Here is a 26,036-nt window from a genome sequence, read left to right on the forward strand (position 1 = left end):
GAACCTCCCCTGTCCACAGGGCATTAACCAATCCTACTGCGCATGCCTGATGTTGCAAATAATTTTTTTTAAAATAATTACTGCTTTTGAAGAAAGACCACCAAATACGAGAACAGGAAAAACTAGAAATGAACCAAAACAAAGTTTGCATCAAAAGAATTTATTTCATCAAATAAACACTTAATAACAAACTCAGAAAACAAAGAGGGGTTCATACTAAGTTCAACACTTGTAGAGTCAAAATATGCAGAACATTTCACAAAAATCGAGATGGTGAACAAGTCACACCGATTACAAAACTACCGCAACAGTAATCAAGGGTGAACAATTTTATTTATTTTTTAAATCTCATCACAATCTCTCTACTCCTCCCTCCCCTCTTCTGAAACAGACTCGTACTGCGCCAACTGTGGAAGGATAGGAACAGGTGAGAGACAGTGTGGTGGACAGATGACAGTTCGATTTAAAAATAAAAAAATATACATCGTAATAATCAATGCAATCAGAAATAAATATATAAATTAAAAGGAAAGAAATAGTGAGTGACAGTAAACAGCAACATAAACCTTTAGCTGGAGCTCTCTCTTTTCCTCTCTCAAACTCTCACAAATTCGCTGCAACTCGCTGTGCTCTCGGCGTAGCGCTTCCAGCTCCGCACCCTCTGGCCCACCAGCAGACAATTGAGATTTGAGGAAGCTGAGACATTGTTAAGGTAAATATGATGATGTTCTCCGAAAATAACTAGAAGGGCACTCTTCGACATCGCAACATCACCAGATATGCCTCTGCCCACATGAGTACGTCATTACATATATACTTGAACCAAGCTCGATTGAAATCCCTGAACCCAGATTGAAAATATTAAATAATTCTGGCTGCCAGACCATACATCCGATCAGGTTGAAATTTCAAACATATTCCCCATGACTGTCTGCTACATCATAATTGTAAAGTTTCACATTGATTGATGAACCAGTTCAGGAGAAATTTTTTTTTTTTTTTTTTTAAAGATTTTTTAATAAATCCAATTTGGCTGCCACACCGTGCCCATCTATCCATTGGGACCATCCATACTCTACGCAGAGCAATGATGCTGCCTAAGCAGTCTCCCTGGCTATTGGACACAATCCTGGACGGGTCACCACACCGACACAGGATACAAGCAAGCTGGCACTCATTTTGCTAACCCCTGAAGGATGACAGGCAGAGTCAACCCCACCTGGTATTAATTCAACAGAAAAGGGGGATTTGAACTCAGGATCTTAGAATCCAAAGCCCACCACCCCAACCATCAAGCAGACACCATGTGACCTATTAATTATTCATGAACACCCTGTTATCCCCAAGGCTTGAGGAAGATGTGGGTGAAGTTTTCCCACAATATGTTAAGCCTTTCTTGAGAAGAAAGTTTAAAAGGTTTATTGTTCAAAAAATCTGTTCGTCAGGTCAGGCCAGATGAGATCTGTGACTTGCTACAGGTATCATGTAAACCTGTACTAACCTGTTCCATGGACAGGTTGTCGGTGACGAAACAGTCTCCCCCACCAGGTTTTTTGGTGAGGAGCGTGTTTGGATGTGGACACCCAGCAGGATTAAAAACAAAACCTGTCAAAGGGTGGAGGAGCTCCTTGTGAGCCAACGGCCATCCATATCGAGTGCCCAACTGTGTCTGCGGACGTCCTCCTGCAGTTGGGTTACTTCTTATTAGGAGGTTGGTGGCAGGATTTGCACTCCTGCCACCGTAAAACCCTTCATTCTGCAAAACACAAAAACGCAAAGAAATCTGAAAACCCACTCCGTGGGAGTACCTTCTGTGCAGCTTCCCTTCGCAGGACAGCTCACCAGATGACGGGATTGGGGCAAAGCCTTCGGGACCCTCAATCTTTGATGATAGGAGGGAAACCACGGGGTAACATTCCCAGGTCAGATTGTGGGAGAGTGTGTCGGAGTAGTGCTGAGATGTCGTCCACCAGACGGCAGTCTCCTTGGGTTAACCCGAGGCGGTCCCAACGGGTGGGTGCCTGGAATGTCCTTTTCCTAAGAGAGGGTGATCACCTGTCTCTGTTATCATCTGAGGTCCAGCGTTTGGACATCGGTATTGCAGCACTCTCTAAGGTTTGGAGACTGGATTGTGGCGAGATCATGATGGGTGGTTACACCTACTATTGGTCTGATCGCTCTGATGGTTACCATTCCCAAGGAGTTGCTGTAGCTGTGTCCAATAAGCTGACCCCAATGATAATTGAGGTAACACCGGTCAATGAGCGTATGAGACTGAGGATTCATCACTCCTTCGGTGTTATTTCCCTGGTCTCTGTTTATGCTCTGACTGAGGCAAGTGATCTCACCGTGAAGGATGCATCCTACGCCACGCTCGAATCTTTGGTTGATCAGTGCCCCAGACGAGATACACTTCTAGTCTTGGGGGATTTCAATGCATCGACTGGAACTGAAAGGGATGGTTATGAGACGTGTGTTGGTTCCCATGGGTCAGGAACTATGAACCAGAATGGCACTAAGTTCCTTGACTGCAAGAAGTCATGGACTTAGAGTGGCCGGTTCATGGTTTCAGCGCCCACAAGCTCATCGCTGGACTTGGTATTCCAACGCTGGCAGTGTGGCAAAGGAGATTGACCATATCCTCGTTTATGGTCACTGGAGGATGATCCAGAACTGCAGCGTCTACCGGAGTGCTCAATTCCTCAATGCTGACCACTGGCTTGTTGAAGCAACTCTGAAGTTTCACCTTAAATCCAGGAGAATGGTACCATCCCAGCCTCGGCTGGATGTTGGCAAGATCAAGGATGAGAGGGCAGCTGAGGAGTTTGCGAAGAGGCTGACTGGAGATTTGAGGAGTCTGGGTGCTTTGGGAGGTCCTGAAGAGTTGTGGAGTGCCTTCAAGACCACCGTCCTTGATGTTGCCTGTGGATGTCTTGGAACTCACCAGAAGGCAAAGAAGAATTTTGTCTCTCAAGGGAAACTGGATACCATTGATCACAATCGCAGGGCCAGGCTGAATGGCAGAGCTGAGCTGTTCAGGGAGCTGAGGCGTAAAACTGAACGTGCACTAGGGGTGGACAAGGAGGCCTATGTGCGAGGAATCTGTGAGGGGGTAGAGCATCACCTGTGGTCTAGGGATTCTCGTCCTGCTTACAGGAGAATTTGTGCATTGCGTTCATCCAAGCCCATCCCTCGGTGTACTGCAGTTAGAGCAGAGGGTGGTAGGCTCTTGACAGAGGAGTTCGAAGTGAAGGCCCGCTGGGCCGGTTACTTTGAGCGGTTGTACCAGGCTGATCCACCAGCTGTCGAGTTGGATGTCAGGAATGTTAAATCCCTGTTGCTGACCCTCCAATCAACTGTGGTCCACCTTCACTTGTGGAAACACAGGATGCGGTGAACCGGTTGAAATGGGGTAAAGCTCCAGGGATCTGTGGCATCCATGCTGAACTTCTCAAGGCTGGTGGAAATGCTGCACTCGTGTCGTTGAATGCAGTTCTGTGCTCTGCTTGGAACAGAGGCATCATCCAAACTGACTGGAAGAGAGGCCTTGTTGCCCCTCTCTGGAAAGGGAAGGGTGAGCGCCAAGACTGCAACGACCGCAGGGTGATGCTGTTCTCAGTGTCAGGCAAGGTCTTTGCTCGGATAATTCTTGATAGGGTTCGCCACAATGTTTGAGCACCAGCGTCCAGAGCAGTCAGGCTTTACACCAAAGAGATCAACGATTGACCGTATCCTTGCTCTTCGGGTCCTCACCGAACGCAGGCAAGAGTTTCGGCAGGGGCTGCTTGCAGCCTATGTTGATCTTTGTAAAGCGTTCGATTCGGTGAATCGGGATGCCCTCTGGAGGATTCTTGGTCTTCATGGGGTGCCACCAAAACTGATCGATCTGATGTCTCAACTCTACTCTGGTACTGAGAGTGCTGTGAGATGTGGTGGTACCATCTCTGACTTATTTCCAGTTGTTGCTGTTGTTCATCAGGGGGTGTGTACTGGCCCCACACTTTTATGTACTGTATTCTCAGGAGGATGTCAGAGAGATCAAGGTGCGGTGCATCCTTTGGGAATGTCAAGATCTCTGACCTTGATTTCGTAGATGAAGCAGTCATCTTTGCAGAGGCTTTAGATATCCTTTTGGGGGCCCTCGAGGTGGTGAATGAGGAGTCGGAACCGCAGGGATTACGGGTTTCCTGGGTCAAAACTAAGATCCAGGCTTTCAATGACATCTTTGGATGCTGCTGTACTGTCTGTGCCTGTTTGTGGTGAGGATGTTGAGGTCATGGAGAGATTCACTTACCTTGGTAGTGATATTCATGTCTCTGCCGGCTATGAGTCAGAGGTCAATCGACGTCTGGGTCGGGCCTTGGGAGTCATGGACTCACTGGATAATGGGGTGTGGCGCTGCCGCTACCTGTGCGGGAGGACGAAAGTCCAAGTCTTCAGGTCCTTGGTGCTTCCAGTCTTGCTCTATGAATGCGAGACTTGGACTCTGACCAAGGATCTGAGGAGACCTCATTCCTTTGGTACCAGGTCTCTTTGGAGAATCCTTGGCTCTCACTAGTCAGACTTTGTGTCCAACGAGCGGTTGCTGAGAGAGACTCAAATGAGATTTGTTACCTGCATAGTCCATGAGCGTCAGCTGCGGCTGTATGGACATGTGGCTCGTTATCCTGCTCACCAGATTCTCTCAGCGAGGGAGTCTCGTGAGTGGAGGAGGCCAATGGGCCGACGACGTGCCTCGTGGTTGCAGCAGGTTGATCAGAATCTCAAGGAGATGGGGATGGGCCAGGCATCTGCCTGGGGGATGGCCAGACGGAGGCCCTTGGAGCACTGGTGGAAAGCTGCTCTGGCGCATGCTCCCATACCTGACCTGACCAAAAAACCATTGCTGCCAAACCATGTGACCGATGACAAAGTTGGAGAACTTTTTGTTCCTCATGAATCGGCGATCATACCTGTAAAGTTCCGCCCCATTTGTTCAGCAGTTTTGGAGAAGATTTTTGAAGGTTTTTTTTTTGTTTAAAATTTTTTTTAAAAGGTTGCTGAACCACATGACCGATGTCGTCAATCTCCCCTCCCCTCCCCCTCTCAACCCTCCAATGCAACTTAGCCCTAGATGACCCTCAAAAGTTTTCATACTGATCAGATAAAGCGTTTGACATATGCAATTATAACGTCATAATGAAACCACCTCTGATAACTTCAAAAAAAAATCAGAAATTTTCCATAGGGAGTACTTCACATGTGCCAGGTTTCAATTTTTGCCATGGACTGGCTTCAGAGATACAGAGGTCCAAAGTTTTTCCTTTTTCCCCCAACATGGCTGCAACAGCACGTGACCTATGATGTCAATTATTATTACAGCATTCTACATGAGCAGTCGCACCTGTGGAGAAAAATTCATGTCAATCGGATAAGCGGTTGCAGAGAAAACAGAGCAAATTAGCACTGACGGACATATGTACCGATGGACAGACAGACAACCCAAAAACATAATAGCTCCAGCAACTTCGTCAGCAGAGGCATAACATTTTTAATGGAATCGAATAGTCAATAAGCAGCAGGGAAGCTCAGCTGTGGTGTGCTCTATTCTTCGCTGTGTTGTCTTGCATTGGATTGGCATTGTCTGGATTGTTGCCAGTACAGGCATGAGAAAGCCTGCACTTTACTGAAACTATTATTTTATTAAATTCGCTGGTGTAGAATACTACTTTAAGAAAATAACATCTTTCAGCAAACTCTTGGTTGACCTCTGGCATTCCCATCTGAACATACAGTACAGTTCCTTCAGAAAGTATTCACACCACGTGACTTTTTCACATTTTGTTGATACAGCCTGAATTTCAAATGGATTAAATCGAGATTTTTTTTGGTCACTGATCTGCTCATAATACCCCATTGTCATCAAAGTGGAATGTTTTTTAAAGAATTTTTTTACAAATTAATTAAAAATGAAAAGCTCAAATGTCTTGCGTCAAGTGTTCAACCCCTTTGCTATGACACTCCAAATTGAGTTCAGGCACATCCAATTTCCTTTGATCATCCTTGAGATGTCTCCACAATTTGATTAGAGTCCACCTGTGGCCAATTCAATTGATTGGACATGATTTAGAAAGAAACACACCTTCCTATATAAGGTCCCAGAATTGACAGTGCAAGTCAGAGCAGAAACTCAACCATGAATTCCAAGGAAGTGTCTGTAGAACTCTGAGATAGAATTGTGAGGAGGCAGAGATCTGGGGAAGGTGAAACTCCCAAAATCCAGAATCACTGCTCACCTCTGCTCATTTGTTCCTCTTTTTCCCCACCTGTGGAACAAACATCCACATTCTCTTCAATCTCACTCTTCCCTCCAGGTCTTCAAGACAGCTGTTCACCACAATCTCAGATCAATACCCACCCAAAACCATGGTCTTTTCTGCCCCTCTTAGCCCCTTTAAATTTCCAATTTTTCCTTCCTGAGAGCTTGCTTCGGTATCCATTTTGTCCACCCCCACCCCTTGTTTGTACAACTGTCCATTTTGTCCCTTGGCCCTGCTGTTGGTGTTTCCACCCCCCACTGTTCCTTTTATGTTGCGTCCTGATCCCGTTGTGTTCTCGCTCTTCTACGAGCCTTGCCTTTGTGTACAAAAAAAAAAAATAATAATAAAAAACAAGCTTTGTTTCTTAACCGTCCCATTATTAAAATAACATATAAAGATAATCAATTGCATGTAGTCAGTGAGATTAGTAGTTTCATTAAGTTGCAGACCAAATATTCCAAACACAAAATATTTAACTTTGTGCTTAACTTGTTCTTTGATATCTTCAGACCTCCTTATCCTGAATTTCACAGTATCATTAACAAAGCAAATTGAGCTTTTCGTCTTATCCATGTAAAGCACAAATGACAATATACAATTTGGCAGGATGAGCACCTTATCTACTGCATGCAGTGTGCAGCTTATTGACAAGAGCTATTTGTCACAAGCCAGCATAAGAGGCTCTAATATTTGTATGCTCGGAATGTTTGGTTTTGAGGTGATGCTACAGTTTACCGATTTCAGCAGACAAAACTGAAACAAGTGATGATACATTATAATTATTCCATATCAGAGCTAATGATGTTACGATAACCATACCTTGTGTACAACTTCTTATGCTGTACTTTCAATTTTTAGCAGAAGAGGTGACCATTATTTGCAGGAGAAACAATCCAGCACATTGTCACTAAAGGGGTGTGTGTTTGTGTGTGTGTGTGTGTGTGTGTGTGTGTGTGTGTTATCTCCAAATGCAGGTTTCAGAATGTGGGATAGAGTTCCCCCAGGTCTCGAAGTATCCACCTCCGTTTTGGGAAGGGATCATGATTCATGGACCAAGCCGTGAAGTTTTGTTCAGAGGGTTCTTTTTCAGGATCATCACCGAGCGACGGAAAGGTTCCAACTGCAGTTCACTTTTAGTAATATCCCCAGGGATGGTTTTTAAGATCTCCGTAAGGTTCTTTTTTCATCATTCTGGTTGCTTCAATTATCACTGGTACAATTTCTGCATGCTTCAGCTTCCAGGAGTGTGTGTGTGTGTGTGTGTGTGTGTGTGTGTGTGTGTGTGTGTGTGTGTGTGTGTGTGTGTGTGTGTGTGTGTGTGTGTGTGTGTGTGTGTGTGTGTGTGTCCACATCATTATAAACTAGAACAGCACTCAGTTGAGTGCATACTTGTGCCAGGTTGAACAGTTTAAGTTATGTAGCTCACTAATAGGCTGAATCTACATCCATACCTCAACCAAAACCTAATCCACTTGTTCTTGGTCACCAACCCAACTCATCCACAAAATTTTGCCATAACTCGTCCATAAACTGAGATGTGTTAAATATAGTTTTTGGCCTCACCATTCAATGGTGAAGAATCACTGAAAAAATTGTCATATCTGGATGCGGATCTTCACCAAAATCTAATCAATTTGTCTGTCACACACCCAACCTGTCTACCAAATGTCAGAATCAGTCAATAACTTTTTGGGATTGTGCCCACAGACAGATAAACATAACCTCCTTACACCTTAGGTGGTGTAGGCAATTAATGTTTGTACAATATTTGAAGTGGGTCAAAACTTTTTTTTAAAGGCCTTTACAACAAAAGTTATCACCTCTGCCACCAAGAGTGGACAAAGGTGGTGTATTCACCCCTATCTGTCTGTTTGGTTGTGAGCAGAATATCTCAAAAAGTTGCAGACAGATTCAGACTAAACTTGGTGGATGAGTTTGGTCGGCAATAAGAACAGGTCAATTATATTTTGGTTAAGGTCCAGATGCAGATCCGGCCTATCAGTAGGAATACAAAATGTAAACAGTTCAGCCTGGAGCTACCGAGTGCTGTTCCAATTTCCAAATAAATTACTACAATGTCAAGCAGTAACCTGTCATTAGAGTTCCATGTGGTCAACGACACCCAAACAAGACCTGGCCATCCTCTCTAATTATGTCAGTGTCTATTTAATGAAGATGTCTTCCAACTTGCAAGCACAAGGAACAGACAAAACTGAAATGGGAGTCAAACATAATTGCAAATGCCCTCACCTGCAAATCACGGACCGATAGTCTTCAAACATGAATGGCCACATTTATGGACAGAGAAATAATTTTCATTGGCAAGTGCAACCCCAGCCTTAGGTTCATGAAAGAACCAAAACATAGACAGTGTGAAAGGCAAGATCATTAAATTGAATTCATGCTATGATATTTAAACCTTTGGCATTAGAATGCAAAATAAATAAAGATATGCTCTGCCTTATTTAAGCTTCTGACAGACATCCCACTGTAAAACAAGGACAAATGTGTCCACGAGTAGCGTGTGGCACATTCCTAAAGGTTTTGTCGGCTAAAAAAAAAAAACAAACAAACAAAAAAAAAAAACAACAACTTCTGATATTTCGTCACATGCCTTGTTAAGCCAATAGCGAAACGCGTCATAATGTATTTACGATATATCGTGTATTTACGAAATAAATAATGCATTTACGAAATTACAATACGATAAATGGAATAATCTTTAAATAGTAACGTGAACTTTTCGAAACTTTAAAGCAAATGTCTGAATATATTTAAAAGTTCATGATAGCCGCTCTCAAAAGGCACCGTCTATGTGAGGAAGTGTACATGTGCTCATAATTTAAGGAGATCCGGATCTTGTATATACAAGAGCCGAGTCCTAGAGATTAAGGTTTTGGAAGAAGAAGAAGAAGAAAAAGAAGAAAAAAGAAGAAAAAGAAGAAGAAGAAGAAGACCGAGCTCTCTATGAGCAGCATTCGCTATGTGAGACGCTGCTAAAATAGGACAATTATCTGTACATATTTGGGTGTCTGCTGGGTGTACAGAGTCAGGTATTGGGCTCAACCGCTCCCTCCCCCTACTGCCTGATGACTTACAGTTTTCACCTGTACACTTGGAATAATGCAAGTAGTTTGCTGACCCCTGCAGGAGATGGGAGGGACAGGGTGGGGATTGGGGGGGGACAGGGTGGGGATTGGGGGGGGGACAGGGTGGGGATTGGGGGGGGGGACAGGGTGGGGATTGGGGGGGGGACAGGGTGGGGATTGGGGGGGGGGGCGGGGCGGGGGAGGGGGAATACTAGCTATGGCACAGAACATATTAAGGTATTTTAAAAAAATTAAATAAAATAATTAAAAAAAAAAACATGCAAAAAATTTCAGCCAAACTCCAAATGGTATGGAGATTATCCTAAAAATAGATGCTCTACTCATGGCAAAAGTTGGTGGATGAGCAACTGGGGAAGAAGGATCTAGGTCAGGGAGGTGACCAAGAACCCAATGACCACTCTGACAGAACTACAGAGTTCCTTAGCTGAGTTGGAAGAACCTGACGGAAGGACAATGGTCTCTGCAGCACTTCACAAATATAGGCTTTATGGAAGAGTGCCCACACGGAAGCCACTCCCAGAAAAACGGCACATGACAGCATGCTGGGAGTTTGCAAAAACGCAGGTGAAAGACTCTGAGAGCACGAGGCAAAACATTCTGTGGTCTGATGAGGCAAACATTGAACTCTTTGGCCTGAATGCAAAGTGCTACGTCTGGCGGAAACTTGGCACAGTTCATTACCCATCCAACATCATCCCAACCGTGAAGCATGGTGGTGGCAGCATCATGTTATGGGGATACTTTTCAGCAGCAGGGACTGGGAGACTTGTAAGGATGGACAGAACAATGAATGGAGCCAAATATAGGCAAATCATTGAGGAGAACCTGCTTCAGAGTGCAAAAGACTTGAGTCTGCGGCAATGATTTATGTTCCAATGGTATAATGACCCCAAGCATACAGCCAAAGCAACAATGGAATGGCTTCAGAACAAGAATGTGAAAGTCCTTGAGTGGCCCATCCAAAGCCCAGACTTGAATTCCATTGAGAATCTTTGGAAAAACTTGAAGATTGCTGTTCACTGACGCTCCCCATCCAACTTGACAGATCTTGAGCAAATCTGAAAGGGAAAATTGGAGAAAATCCCCAAATCAAGATTTACAAAGCTGATAGACTTACCCAAGAAGACTCAAAGCTGTAAATCACAGTCAAAGTTACTTCTACAAGGTATTGACTCAGGGGGTTGAATACTTATCGACTAAAGACATTTTCAGCTTTTCGTGTGTGTGTGTGTGTGTGTGTGTGTGTGTGTGTGTGTGTGTGTGTGTGTGTGTGTGTTAGTTATATACAGTGCCACCGTTAGCTTTTTCCAAGAGGAAATGGTCTGAACTAGACACCTCTCATCCACAGATATTTGTCGTATTTCCTATATTTTTGTGAGCCTGATTTTCATTCAGGAAGAGAAAAATTATGGTTAACCATTTTGATATTGCCAATCTTCTGTCAAAATGCTGGAAATTGAAATTTGAATTGCAGATTTTGTGCTGGAAAGTTTAAAGTGCCGGTGAGCAGAAGCAAATTACTGTAAACATACACAGCGCATGTGCAAAAAGCCTCATTTATATTCATGCACATTTAAATAGTCATGCATTCATGAACAATACATTAAGTATTTACAACAGAAAGGAAGTATGATCAGAAAACTGCAAGGAGATTGTGTGGGTTATTTGAATGTTCATCTTCCTCAAAATGTGGTAGCAAACCAGAACATGATTGACTGATCATTGTACCAAAACGTTGTAATTTTAACCAACTCAGCACAACATTTTCATAAGTGGATCATCTAATAATAAGTCGCTAAACATTTGTTGAACATGCTGGAAATTATTCCTTTCGTCCAAATTTAAGGACTCTGAAAGAGCAAATAGTTTGTCACACCAAACCACAATGACTAAAAATATATAAATAAAATCATGGCATGTGACAAATCATCTTGCACAATCAAATGTTACACAATGGGGGCAACACTGCAAGCAGAAAACAAAATGCACCGTCTGGTGATTGGGCTGAAGACAGTGTGGAAGAGTGGCCATGGTTCAACAATTTAGAAAGCTTCCGGCCTCTCCTTGAAAGACCCCCACCACTCTGGCTGCCCAGCCCATCACCCGACACCACAAATTCACAGCTTTAAATGTGAAATATTGACGAGAAAAAGTCAGGAAAAAAATACATTCCCAAATGGAATTGTGTTGAAATGAAGGAACAAATAAAATAAAAAAAGGAAGAAGTTTCTTCACTCAAGAGTTGCAGGCATAATTGCTGCTTGGCTGTAAATATGTGGGTGCCGTGCAATTGCTGAGAAATTAGTTTAAAAATAAAAATAATAAAATAATGTCAGATAAATGTATTCCACAAATGCAATGTTCTCACTTCCTCTGGACATCAATAATTATAAATTATCGGTTTTACAAAAAAAGTTTTAACTTCTGCTATTAAAATGAGACCTTCATAGACCATGCTCTGCAAAACTTGATCCAATTTAATCACAGGAAAAAAAAAACCAAACAAACCAAAAAAAAAACATACAACTTCAATCGCTTGGATACAATACATTATTGGAATTTCTGCAGTACTTCAAAGTCAATTAGTTAAAGCTGCAAAGTGCCAACAGAATGGTGCACCAGTAGCACAATTTCCTTAGAACTGTCCAAGACTGGGTTTTATTTTCAGCATAAACCAACCGTCGGATTGATGCTCTTTGGGTAGAGCCTTGCATCTCAAAGAGTGCCGTCCCTCGGATAGATGTTAAGCTGAGGGCCCATCTGCGAGCATTTACCGGTGGACATTGGGGATGTTTCTATGAATAGTAGGTGAAATATAGCTGCCATCCTGAACAAATTACAAATTCTGCTCCAACCTAAAGCTGGTAGTGCATCAGCACCACAGACATGCTCCCAGTATATGAGAGAATGAGATCAATGCAAGGGAGAATGCAATGAGATCAAATTAAATGCAAGGGAGAAAAGAAGAAGCTTGCAGTGATTTTGATAACAGAACAGATCAGAAGCTATGCTCTCAATAGCCATAATACAGAGATGGTTCAAGAGGCATCTCTGGATTATATTTGCACAGGGATATCCAAAAGGATTAAACTTGTAATACTCCATTAGCGAAACCGTTAATAATAAATTTCAAGAATCACCAGCCTCAATTTCAAGCTTTGTCATCCCACGGGCAAGTGCGGGATAAATTCCACTTGTCCGAATCACAATACGACTTAAATGTAATTTAAATGACTATCCCAATTCCTGCTGTTCACATGGTGATGCTCATCTCATTAAAACATTTTAATGCTAATTTCTCAACTAAATCTGCAAACTAAGAAAATAAATACTTCAATTATCCCCCAAAAATGCTTAACAACACACAACAAAGGTCAACTAATGAACATCAAATTGAGTAACCCACATATAATGTTGTCGTCACAAAGCAAAAGCACACACTTGAATATTGCAAGTTTTCATATGATTAAACGCAGTAAATATGCTCACGACTGAATAATCAGGAGGTGAAGATAGACTGTTGTCCATTATCCTTTGACCTGGGTGACATACCACCTCAGGACCAGAAGACGAATATGCACCATTTTCATTGAAACAACCATGGGGCAAGATGTAACCTCCAGTAAACTTACAAACACAATAATAATAACTATAATAATAATAATAATAATAATAATAATAATAATAATAATAATAATAAATATTTCATACCTTACATCATTTCGTAGCTCTGGTTTTCAAAACACCTGACTTTTCCGAAGCCAAGGATACCGTTTCTAGATCATCTCATCTAAGCTTCGTCGATCATTAATGCATTGTTAAACACATCACACATCCATCCGTTCCAGTGTTTTCCTGTGTGGCTGTGTTGGAATGAGGCTGTGCCTGGTAACAGAGCGTGCTCCCCCATTCACTCTCAAACTAACCCTACCCACACCAACTTGTCTGAAAGCTTGTTCCGAGTCGGCCTGTCCCTACCTCCATGTTGGCAGTACGATATCCTATCTTCTGTCATTCTGCTCTTCCATGAGCCAAGACCTTGTATTGAAAAGAAAAGTAAAGCATGTGGATTTATCATTAAAAAAAACAACAAAACTATTGCAACTCCTGACTTTCACTTGGATACAAAATGCATTTTCCTTTCCATGGAGAAAAGGGGAGTGGAATTCTCTAAAATCAATTATACAAACCTCACTCGTACATATATATTCATTGCAGAAGACTGGCGCTTGAACAAGTATCATTAAAGTGAATGCCAGATCTGTAAACCACATTTTTTGATTACAGTAAATGGGGAACAGCCACAAGACGCTTCTGCACTGATCCTTCTGAAAGCAAGAGTTGCACCTGAATACAAATTCAGACTTGGGAAAGTACACTTAGAGATCTTAAACAAGGTCAAAATACGGACAAGTTAAAGTAAAATTAAGCAAGGAAAATGATCCAACCACATAGCTTATACAACAAGAGAATAATGAGATTACTGCTATCGACCTTGGTGGACCTTCAATGGCAGCCTTATAATACACTAAATTAAATGCAAAAGTTCACAAAGAGCAAATGTGGGGAAAAAAATAGAACAAACAAAATAGAGAAAAGCAAAGGTATATACAGTGACCCAGCCATTGAATGAAAAGGAAATAAAGAATACAAGTCTGAAGACGACGATGGTTCACGAGCGGTATTTGACGTTGTAGATTGTTTCAGAAGTCAAGGATGAGACAATGTGATAATGTTTGACCAAGTTATAAAAATGATCAACATGATGTGGTACGAGTGACAGGTTATTAGCTGCAAAATGTCGAAAACCCGGTTTCGTTCAACAACTGAAAAAATTTAACCTTTGCATAACCTTTAAAGGTCACAAAACAATGTTGTGGACATTACAAGAAGGAAACAGGATACGTGCTATAGCTTAATCATAATGGAGTTAGTTCGTCGAAGAAGGTCGAAAACCCGGTTTGATTCCCACAACTTTAAAAATTCGACCTTTGTGAACTTTAAAGGTCAAAGGTAAAGGATTATGACCTTTGGTGCAAAACTTCCTCTGGAACATTCCAGGAACAATATAATGTCATATAGGCTATATGGAATTTCGCACTCCTCAGATTATCCATACTTTGATGAAATCAGCGTAAAAACAAACTTGAAGGGGGCGCCACGGGCAAGGTGTTCGAGATAGAGCAAAATGGTTTTAAGACTTTAGGTGGGGAATGACCTCAAGATTATGCATAAAAAATATTGTCATCCTAGCCCTCAAAGTTTGGGCGGTCGTATGATTTTTGTCAAAATTCGAAACTTTATAAGTTCGTGAGCGTGACCTTGTGACAAACATGAAAAATCGAGCTCCATGGGGCTATGCGGGTGCCATTGGGTTAACCAAATACTGAAACCCCTGCCAGATTCGACAAACCACTCGGAGAAGATGTATTTTTATGTCAAAATTGCAATTTTCTAAGTTCATGACCTTGTGACCTTGACCTTGGGACGAAAATGAAAAATTGAGCTCCGTGGGGCTATGCAGGTGCCATTGGGCTAACCAAATACCGAAACCCCTGCCAGATTCGACAAACCCCCTCGGAGAAGATGCAAATTCAAATCGGCTACCCCCGAAAAACACAATTCGCAATTTTCTAAGTTCGTGACCTTGTGGCGAAAATGAAAAATCGAGCTCTGTGGGGCTATGCAGGTGCCATTGGGCTAACCAAATACCGAAACCCCTGTCAGATTCGACAAACCCCTCGGAGAAGATGCAAATTAAAATCGGCTACCCCCTAAAAACACATGTTTTTGGGGCGTGGCTCTGCTCATAATGGGCGCACCACGCCCATTTTGAGGAAAGCACAACTAGATCATGATATAAACCTCCCACCAAAATTTCATCAGGATCGGATCAAAACCCACGGAGCTATGCTCGGGACAGACAGACAGAGACAGAGAGACAGACAGACAGACAGACATACAGACATAAAGACAGACATACACACAACAATAACGAATATAGTGGTCACTTATTTTTTTTCGTGAAAATATTTTTTCGTGAACCAATACAACAAATTGGTGTACACAATGAGGTGCTAAAACTTATCTACCTAAAAGGGCCAGATGGTCACATCTAACTGTACGAAACATGTATCTTCCACCATTATTTTATTAACCACACATTGGACGAAGTGGACTTTGCATCATGTTACACCTTCCCCATTGTCTGTTTGGGAGGAGAAAGTTCAGATATAATATATTACAACAGCATTAAAGGACAGCATTCTATTTCAGGAAGAAAAGACAAATGGCACAGAGCAAAGAAAATGAGGCACGAGAATTGGCTCAGATGGTTGGACACTCACCAATAGAGCTCTGCTGTTTTGTGGCAAATAAAAAAAATAAAAGATTTTCAATTTTTGTGAAGAAAGTTAAATGAGTAATTAAAAGACAATTATATCAAATTAGCAGAATTATATCAAACTGGTAAAAATACGACAGAAAACTAACTTTAAAAACAAAAACAAAACAGGAAGCCATTTATTGTTGCACTTCTTGAAAGGTATAAAATAGGATGTTCAATAAGGAATATCTTGAGCAAATAGTATGCTCCTGATACTTAAAACAAAGAATAGAGTAAAACAAGTCAAACAACATTAATTTATTGCAGTTGAAGTCAAACAGTTCCCCCCTCCCTCCACCTCCCCCTTCCCCTTCCCTCCCTCTCACCACCTCCCTTCCCCCTCTCCACCTCACCCATCCCTCCCCCTCTCTCCGCCTTCCTTCCTCCCTCTCCACCTCCATTCCCCTCTCTCCACCTCCCTTCCCCTCTCTCCACCTCCCTTCACCCCTCTCTCCACCTCCCTTCCCCCTCTCTCCACCTCCCTTCCCCCTCTCTCCACCTCCCTTCCCCCCTCTCTCCACCTCCCTTCCCCCTCTCTCCACCTCCCTTCCCCCCTCTCTCCACCTCCCTTCCCCCCTCTCTCCACCTCCCTCACTCCCCTGTCCCTCCCCCACTCTCCCATTCAGGCTGGGTGGTTTGTCATCAACTTCCCAAAAGTATTTCTGGTAGGAATTTGTAACTTGGCCACGGTGCCGGTGATAACTCGCCCACTCTTCGTGAAGGACATTGTGGGGATCTTAACGTCCATCAACTGTTTATCAAGTCCATATACATTTTATATACTGTATATATATATATATATATATACATATACATACAAACATTAAAAAATGTACAGATAACAAAAGTAGAATGCGAATCCAAAAAGATCGTTACTGTTGTCCCTGGACAGTGTAAAGTAGAATCAGACGTACAATAATTACCTTCAAAATAGTGAAAAAAATGCATTTTGGAGCCATTTTTTACTTCACCTCCTGCAAGCGAATTATTTAATCATATCATGTGAGAAAGAAATCGCTTTTTCCTCATTTTCATCCAATTTCGCTTGAGATTGACATAATTATTTCGGCCACGAGTTTCGATCGTCAAATAGGGAATAACCCGATACGACACATTATTCAATCTTGCAAGGAGCCAATTACATTGCACCTAGCCTCACAAAGCCAATCAATGTAACAGCTAACGGACGAACGGACAACCATCCTTGTCATAATATATATATACATATATATATATATATATATATATATATATATATATATATACATATATACATATATATATATATATACATATATACATATATATGTATATATATGTATATATATATATACATATATATACATATATATATATATATTGTATATACAATATCCATCTCTCACATTAGGTATTACACCTTCACCATGTAGAAAGGATACTCAAGTGCATTGCTGGGTTTCTCTGTCTCTTCATACAAACCAACCAAGACTGTGAACAAAAGAACAAGAAAGTATGAGATACCACCACAACCAACACCAAAAATTAGACACCACCAAGACCCCTCCCTCTTCCCCCCACTCACAAGAGGAAGCATTTTTACAAGTTTTTCAAGCTTCAATCACTGACATGCATTTCTGCTTTAGGCTTCATCAGCAAGACAAAATCAATCAGAGGGAGATGGAGAAGGACTCCACAGTGCATCAGCAAGGAACCACCACTCAAAAGGAATTAGTGCAAAGGTTACATGCAATTGCAAAAAATAAAATAAAAAGACCTTAATAAGAACAACAATTTTCGACAGCATTATTTCAGACTTTATGCGTTTGTATTTTTGCATGAGTGATCGAGGTTTGTGGAAGAGCTGGAGCAGAATGGAAAGGAAGAAACACCAACAGCAGAGTAGAACTGAGAGCGAGATCAAGACGAGGAAAGAAAGAAAGAGAAAGAAAGGTCAAAATAACCTGTAAAAAGGGAGTGCTTGGGAATGGTGGCATTCGAGGTAGAATATATCATGAGCATGGATGGGGGGTGACCTGATGTGGTGAACAGACGTTTTGAATCACTGAAGGGAAGAAGAATGAGACTGAACAGACTGGGAAAATTGGTTCCACAGTTGAGAGAAAAGAGCAACAAAAAGGAGGTGAGCAATGAGCCTGGATTTTTGGAATTAAAGAAGAAGAGTTATTGGCAGACCATGTGCACCTTGCAGAAACCTGGGAGGGACAGAGCCAAGACAGTGCAGAGTGCAAGACTAAAACACCAAAAAGGAACAGTACAATACAGAGGCCACCAACTTGTCTGCGATGTGAGTATGTTATCAGAAAGGGAAAGCTAATGCAAAAAGCACTTTTATTCACAACTAAAAGCAGGCGGGACACAAAGAACATGATGGTGCAAATATCACAAACAATGGCAAAGAAAGAGTAAAATAGGAGAGCCCAAAAGAAAACATTTACAAACAAAAAGGGCACTCGGTGGGGCGCATACCTCCGCCATGCAATGCCTGATCCATAAGAACATGTCTGGCACAATAAGTTTTTGAAATATCACTCTGTGTATTGTTTTTGGCCCTATCTCTCAATGGTGAAGAATCACTTAAAAAACTTCGAGTAGCAGGATCCAGATCCGGATATTCACCAAAATCTAATCAGTTCATCCTCATCACACACCGAACCTGTCTACAAAATTTCATCCGAATCCATCAACTTTTTGAGATATCTTGCGCACAGACAAACAGACAAACAAGCAGTCATAGACTGGTACTTACGAAATCGTCAACTTGACATCTGACCTTGTCTAATAAAAGCTGTCTCTCGAGAAGGTAGCGACGCAAACCTGAAGTTTCTACGATGATTCTGTACCAAACCATCAAAAATCGAATGTTTGACCTCACTGTGACCTTGACCTTTGACCGATTTTGACCAAAATGGAATTAGTGCTAGCCATCACGCTCCTGAATCACGTGGTGTAATTTGACATTGGTAGGTTCTTCCATTCTCGAGTTATCGTGTCTACAAACACACAAACAAGCAGTCATAGACTGGTACTTACGAAATCGTCAACTTGACCTCTGACCTTGTCTTATAAAAGCTGTCTCTAGAGAAGGTAGCGACGCAAACCAGAAGTTTCTACGATGATTCTGTACCAAACCATCAAAAATCGAATGTTTGACCTCACTGTGACCTTGACCTTTGACCGATTTTGACCAAAATCTAATCAGTGCTAGCCATAACCCTCCTGAATCACATGATGTAATTTGACATTGGTAGCTTCTTCCATTCTCGAGTTACCGCAGATTAACGTAACGTAAAGGTCACACTCGACGGCCCCCCCCAACTCGAAAGGGCACCGGGGCGAGCGCGATGACGTCAGCGCGCACACGCAAAACCTTTACGTGACTCAACGACGCGTCTGCTCAAGTGCGCTGCGCCACGTGACATTTTCACTTAATCATGTTTGGGAGGAGGGGGAGGGGGGTGGGCGTTGAAGTTGTATTGCTGTGAGGGCTGTTGTTATTACCTCCACCACCGAAGGTAAAGGAGGTTATGTTTTCACCCCTCTCTGTCTGTTTGACTGTGTGCAGGATACCTCAAAAAGTTGTGGATGGATCGGGATGAAATTTGGTGGGCAGGTTGGGTGTGTGACAAGGACGAACCGATTCGATTTTGGCGAATATCTGGATTTTGGCGAATATCCGGATCCAACTACTATAATTTTTTGAGTGATTCTTCACCATTGAGAGATCGGGCCAAAAATGATAAACATCACGATAACTCAAAAAGTTGTGGACGGATTCGGACGAAACTTGGTGGATACGTTGTATTGGTGAAGATCCGGATCCGCATGTGGAAATTATAATTATTTAATTTTTATTTTAAAAGCGATTCTTCACCATTGAGAGATGGGGCCAAAAACGATATATAAGCACGATGCTTCAAAAACGTATTGTTCTCGTGGATCAGGCATTGCGTGGCGGAGGTATGCGCTCAACCAAGCGCCCGTCTAGTAAATATACATTTTGTTTGGTTCCGGGGTCACATGAAAAATAAAAGATTTTTGCATCGATTGGTAAAAGTAGAAGAGTCCATCCATGTGTGTGCGTTATATCCACCACCAGCGCTCGCTTGTGCGAACAGGAAATGATACTAACTCAACACCTTTCATCCACAGATATTTCTTGTATTTCCCACATTTTCATGAGTCCAATTTGCAATCAGGAACAGAACAATAATGGTTAACCATTTTGAAATTGCCACTCTTTCATCTAAATCCTGAAAATTATGTTAAAGACTATTTGAATTACACATTTCACGTCGGCAACGGCAAGTAAAAAGTGCCCAGCGAGCTGAAGCAAGTCACTGAAAACAAACACACAGCACATGAGCAAAAGGCCTTGTTAGCATTCATAAGTCATTTTGAAAGTCCTGTATTCAACATTCTGAAGCCATCACCTTTAGTCAGTGCATCCAAAACCCCAGACTTTTCCAAGTAACGACGAAACTCCTCCCTCTTTGAATCTGCAGCCTGAGAACACACACAGAACACACACATTGTAGACTGGGTATTTCTGTGGTAACCTACAATATGCATTGCGTACTTTATAGTTCAAATGGATTCAAACAATCCTGAAAAAAACACATGGTGCGTTAAAATTTCCATCAATCGCCAATGGTGGCAAAGACACCAAAGAAGTTTAAAATATATTGGATTTGCTATATATGCTAGATATCCCTTATTGTCAGGTTTTCCGTGTGTGTGTGTGTGTGTGTGTGTGTGTGTGTGTGTGTGTGTGTGTGTGTGTGTGTGTGTGTGTGTGTGCAACGCGAGGCTTCAAAGCACAAACCAGCGAACCTATTTCGATGAAACTTTGCCAACATGTGCAGTATTTGTTGGGAATGTGCACATTTGAATTTTGTTGCCTAGCAACCACCCGTTGCTGTGCAGCGGCCGAAAAACCGCGGACGGTATTTTCAATACTTGTCCTTCAGTTTTGAATGTAGAGAAGCGAGACTTCGGAATTAAACACTTCGGGATATTTAGAAAATTTTACTCAAGCCGATTTTTGATTGAGGTTTTATTTTTCAAATGGTAGTCCTTCAAAAATCGGGTGTCGATTTACTGTCATTTTTTATGAGGGGCTTAGGAAAGTGGGTGGAGCTTAGGGAAAGTGGACATGGTTGATGAAAAGTGGGAGTGGGATAGGAAAATGGGCATGCCTTATGGAAAGTGGGCATGGCTTAGGGAAAGTGGGCATGGCTTAGGGAAAATATTGTGTGGCTCAGGAGGTGTGGTCAAACAAGAGCATTGAGAGAAGTTTATCAGGTTTTCCGTGTGTGTGTGTGTGTGTGTGTGTGTGTGTGTGTGTGTGTGTGTGTGTGTGTGTGTGTGTGTGTGTGTGTGTGTGTGTGTGTGTGTGTGTGTGTGTGTGTGTGTGTGTGTGTGTGTGTGTGTGTGTCTGCAACGCGAGGCTCCACAGCACAAACCAGCAAACCGATTATTTTTCAAATGGTAGTCCTCCAAAATAGGGTGTCTATTTACCGTCAATTTTTATGAGGAGTGCCAGTTGGCAAAATACGCAATAGGAAAAATCTTGTCCGGCAGAGGAACAATTGTATGTGAACCAATACGTCTTGGCAATGAATCTTCGTCGGTGGATCAGTCAGAATGAAAAGCATCGTATCCAGTGCTTCGATTCTAGCGAATCCCTCGTCGCCTACCAGCTTGTGTATATATTAATTATTTTTTAAAAAAACTGGCCGACAATCACCATTCTAACCAAGTCACGCGAGTGTCATCAAGACCATTGTCAAAATAGCACATTCTTGTGAGAGTTTACATCTCCCTGGCCGCTGTCAGCACTGCGTAGTCTGGAGTTCCGTCGACATGACTGGCATGGAGGGACTCCAAGGTGCCCTCTCACTTCAGGATTAATCTTCCATCTCCACCGCATGGGAATTTTTCCACCCCAAAAGCATTTCTCCATTTCTCATGCACAGATTTACCAACAGCTCGTCTGCAGGTACCGTACCTACCCTACACAGAATAACCTGATGAGGCAGCCATCTAAAATATTCATGGAAAACATGGAAAACAATCTCAAGTCATTCCACAAAGGCCAAAAATGTTGTGTATGTATCCACTATCAGGAAAGCCAAAAATCAACATCTTGCCAACCTCAAGGCTCCAGTTTTTGGAATCTATAGCACCAATTCAAGTCTGCTTCTGGACCCGGTACATGCTCCCCATCCAGCGAGAGGACAGCTTGGAGTCATGTACATGCTCCCCATCCAGCGAGAGGACAGCTTGGAGTCATGTACATGCTCCCAATCCAGCGAGAGGACAGCTTGGAGTCATGTACATGCTCCCAATCCAGCGAGAGGACAGCTTGGTGTCATGTACATGCTCCCCATCCAGCGAGAGGACAGCTTGGAGTCATGTACATGCTCCCCATCCAGCGAGAGGACAGCTTGGAGTCATGTACATGCTCCCAATCCAGCGAGAGGACAGCTTGGAGTCATGTACATGCTCCCAATCCAGCGAGAGGACAGCTTGGTGTCATGTACATGCTCCCCATCCAGCGAGAGGACAGCTTGGAGTCATGTACATGCTCCCCATCCAGCGAGAGGACAGCTTGGAGTTATGTACATGCTCCCAATCCAGCGAGAGGACAGCTTGGAGTCATGTACATGCTCCCCATCCAGCGAGAGGACAGCTTGGAGTCATGTACATGCTCCCCATCCAGCGAGAGGACAGCTTGGAGTTATGTACATGCTCCCAATCCAGCGAGAGGACAGCTTGGAGTCATGTACATGCTCCCCATCCAGCGAGAGGACAGCTTGGAGTCATGTACGTGCTCCCCATCCAGCGAGAGGACAGCTTGGAGTCATGTACGTGCTCCCCATCCAGCGAGAGGACAGCTTGGAGTCATGTACATGCTCCCCATCCAGCGAGAGGACAGCTTGGAGTCATGTACATGCTCCCCATCCAGCGAGAGGACAGCTTGGAGTCATGTACATGCTCCCCATCCAGCGAGAGGACAGCTTGGAGTCCCCATCCAGCGAGAGGACAGCTTGGAGTCAAGTACATGCTCCCCATCCAGCGAGAGGACAGCTTGGAGTCATGTACATGCTCCCCATCCACCTTGAGGACAGCTTGGAGTCATGTACATGCTCCCCATTAAGCGAGAGGACAGCTTGGAGTCATGTACATGCTCCCCATCCAGCGAGAGGACAGCTTGGAGTCATGTACATGCTCCCCATCCAGCGAGAGGACAGCTTGGAGTCATGTACATGCTTCCCATCCAGCGAGAGGACAGCTTCGAGTCAAGTCCATGCTTCCCATCCAGCGAGAGGACAGCTTGGAGTCATGTACATGCTCCCCATCCAGCGAGAGGACAGCTTGGAGTCATGTACATGCTCCCCATCCAGCGAGAGGGCAGCTTGGAGTCAATGTACATGCTTCCCATCCAGCGAGAGGACAGCTTGGAGTCATGTACATGCTCCCAATCCAGCGAGAGGACAGCTTGGAGTCATGTACATGCTCCCCATCCAGCGAGAGGACAGCTTGGAGTCATGTACATGCTCCCCATCCAGCGAGAGGACAGCTTCGAGTCATGTACATGCTCCCCATCCAGCGAGAGGACAGCTTGGAGTCATGTACATGCTCCCCATCCAGCGAGAGGACAGCTTGGAGTCATGTACATGCTCCCCATCCAGCGAGAGGACAGCTTGGAGTCATGTACATGCTCCCCATCCAGCGAGAGGACAGCTTGGAGTCATGTATGCTCCATCCGTTTGGCCACCTCGACTCTGTTGGATTCCGAGCCCGCACTCCATTTCCCTCAAGGCCCTGTCACACCTTGACGTTTTAGCCAGCTTATGGCAAGGTATCAAAATGTATGTAAAACGCTGGCGTACGCTGAACTCTTGATGCGTTTTTCCAGTTTTGGACATATTCATAACGAGTTGGACGTATGCATAACGTAATAGTAATGTACACAGACCGTTTCGATAACATATAGATAACTTATATCAACGAATGCTGTGCGTGTTGTCGGTGTTCACAACCTATGCCCAGCGATAGTCTAACTTATGCATAGCGCGGCAGCATATCACCCACTATCACGTGGCGTAGGCTATTAATAGGCTGCGGCTCGACAATTCAAATCATAACCGCACTAGACATCGAAGTATCAAGCCGCTGTCGCACCTTGACGTTTCAGCCAGCGTTTGAAAAATTTGCCGAATACGCTGGCACACGTCAAATACGTTATGGGTAAGTTTTGTATTCGTTAATAGCACGCTGAAGCACGCTGGCATACGTCGTAGTACGCCGAGTACGTCGACAAATTTTCAGCATGTTGAAAATTTTTCGACGTATGACACACGTTCTGCATACGCTGGCCATAAGTTGTAGGCACGTTATGCGATCGTTGACACATGTTACTTGTAAGTTAATCATAAGTCGAAATACGTCGAGGTAATGGTTATCGTCAGTGTTCCAGACTCCCTGTTTTTTTTCTCTCTTCGGTATGACGGTGATGTTGACATTTCGATTTCTAGTCCGGTCATGATTTAAATTGTTGAGCGGCAGCCTATTAATTATATTATAACCGCACGAGAAATTGAAGTGTCAACATCACCGTCATACCGAAGAAAGAAAGAAAGAAGAAAAAAAAGCCAGGGAGTCTGGAACACTGACGCTAACCATTACCACGACGTGTTTCGACTTATGAGTAACTTACAAGAAACGTGTGTCGAAGTGTGTCAACGATCGCGTAACGTGCCAAAAACACGTTACTTATAGGTTAGAAATAAGTTTCAGGTATGCTAAACATTACCTCGACGCGTTTCGACTTATGAGTAACGTGTGTCAACGATCGCGTAACGTGCCTACAACTTATGGCCAGCGTTATGCGGAACGTGCGAGTCATACGCTGGCATACGTCGAAAAATTTAAAGCATGGAAAATTTGTCTAATAGCTTGGCGTACTACGATGTATGCCAGCGTTCTACGACGTATGCCAGCGTGCTCCTAACGTATACAAAACTTACCCATACGTATTCGACGTGTGCCAGCGTTTTGGACAAATTTTTCATACGTCGGCATACGCTGGCTAAATCGTCAAGGTGACAGGGCCTTCACGTCTAACCTGTCCACGCGCACCTGTTCCTGGATATTGTGCCCGTTTCACCTGAGCAGGTGGATCACACAGAAGACTTTATAAACGGCAAATGCTGCTTCCTTTTAAAAGGAAAAGGCACGAAAATAAAAAAAACTATAGGTTGGCAAGCATTGCGCAGCCTTGTTGGTCTGATTGCGGCCTCCTGCGTTGAAGTTCCTTATGAAAATAAATAACAAGGTGGGGGAGGTTTACAGCAACCCTCGAAGGCCCAACCGGAGTCTCCACATCGTCTCTGTCTCTGTCTCTCTCTCTGTCTCTCTCTCTCTCTGTCTCTCTCTCTCTCTGTCTCTCTCTCTCTCTGTCTCTCTCTCTCTCTGTCTCTCTCTCTCTCTGTCTCTCTCTCTCTCTGTCTCTCTCTCTCTCTGTCTCTCTCTCTCTCTGTCTCTCTCTCTCTCTGTCTCTCTCTGTCTCTCTCTCTCTCTGTCTCTGTCTGTCTGTCTCTGTCTGTCTCTCTCTCTCTCTCTGTCTCTCTCTCTCTCTCTCTGTCTCTCTCTCTATCTGTCTCTGTCTCTCTCTCTATCTGTCTCTCTCTCTCTCTCTCTCTCTCTCTCTCTCTCTCTCTCTCTCTCTCTCTCTCTCTCTCTCTCTCTCTCTTCGCCCTCGGCCGCCAATCTCTCGTCAAGCAAATACAACGTTTACTTGTTTTAAAATATTTAAGCCCACGTTTGACTCTGGCTCTGGAAACAATGGACCATGCAGTAGAAAGACAAATCCACCGCACAAACGTCGCAAACTTACTCGATACGAAGACATCTTGGCCTCCAGGACAACACAGACAACCACGCTTCCAATGGTCTGACAATATCGCTTCAAGCTCGGATGCCACTGCAAGATAAAGATAATAATCGGTGAACGCCAGTTTAATCTTTAAAAAGTTGGCAGGAACCAAATTTAATTCCTGAAAACTGCCGCCTCAGATATTTTACCTCACTCACACAATCGCTTCCGGTAATAAATGGTTACATCCGCATATGGTTGTTGTTGTTGTTTTTTTTGTTTGTCTTGTTTTTATTGTACTTGTTCTTTTTGCTGGTGATAACTCCCGCCTTGGTACCCTACTCAGGCCAACTCCGGTG

General features: G+C 43.3%; 1 protein-coding gene across 2 annotated transcripts; it reads right to left on the reverse strand.

The window, feature by feature from the left end:
* Window positions 1-144: 144 nt before the first annotated feature.
* Window positions 145-26,036, reverse strand: MYCBP (MYC binding protein). Of its 2 annotated transcripts, XM_085850417.1 has the most exons (6): window positions 25,887-26,036; window positions 25,699-25,785; window positions 20,228-20,300; window positions 17,216-17,264; window positions 567-696; window positions 145-407 (listed from the first exon to the last, which is right to left on the reverse strand). In XM_085850417.1, the coding sequence occupies exons 2-6, from the start codon at window positions 25,711-25,713 to the stop codon at window positions 363-365; spliced, it is 312 nt and encodes a 103-aa protein (XP_085706543.1). In that variant the 5' UTR covers window positions 25,714-25,785; window positions 25,887-26,036; the 3' UTR covers window positions 145-362. The 2 variants fall into 2 exon arrangements, with proteins under 2 accessions (XP_085706543.1, XP_085706542.1); XM_085850416.1 differs by lacking the exon at window positions 25,887-26,036 and having other exon boundaries at window positions 25,699-25,880.

The sequence above is a fragment of the Eptatretus burgeri genome, chromosome 12, assembly GCF_056783735.1.
Source record: "Eptatretus burgeri isolate ZD-2024b chromosome 12, Ebu_testis_v1, whole genome shotgun sequence".
NCBI classification, from domain to species: Eukaryota; Metazoa; Chordata; class Myxini; order Myxiniformes; family Myxinidae; genus Eptatretus; species Eptatretus burgeri.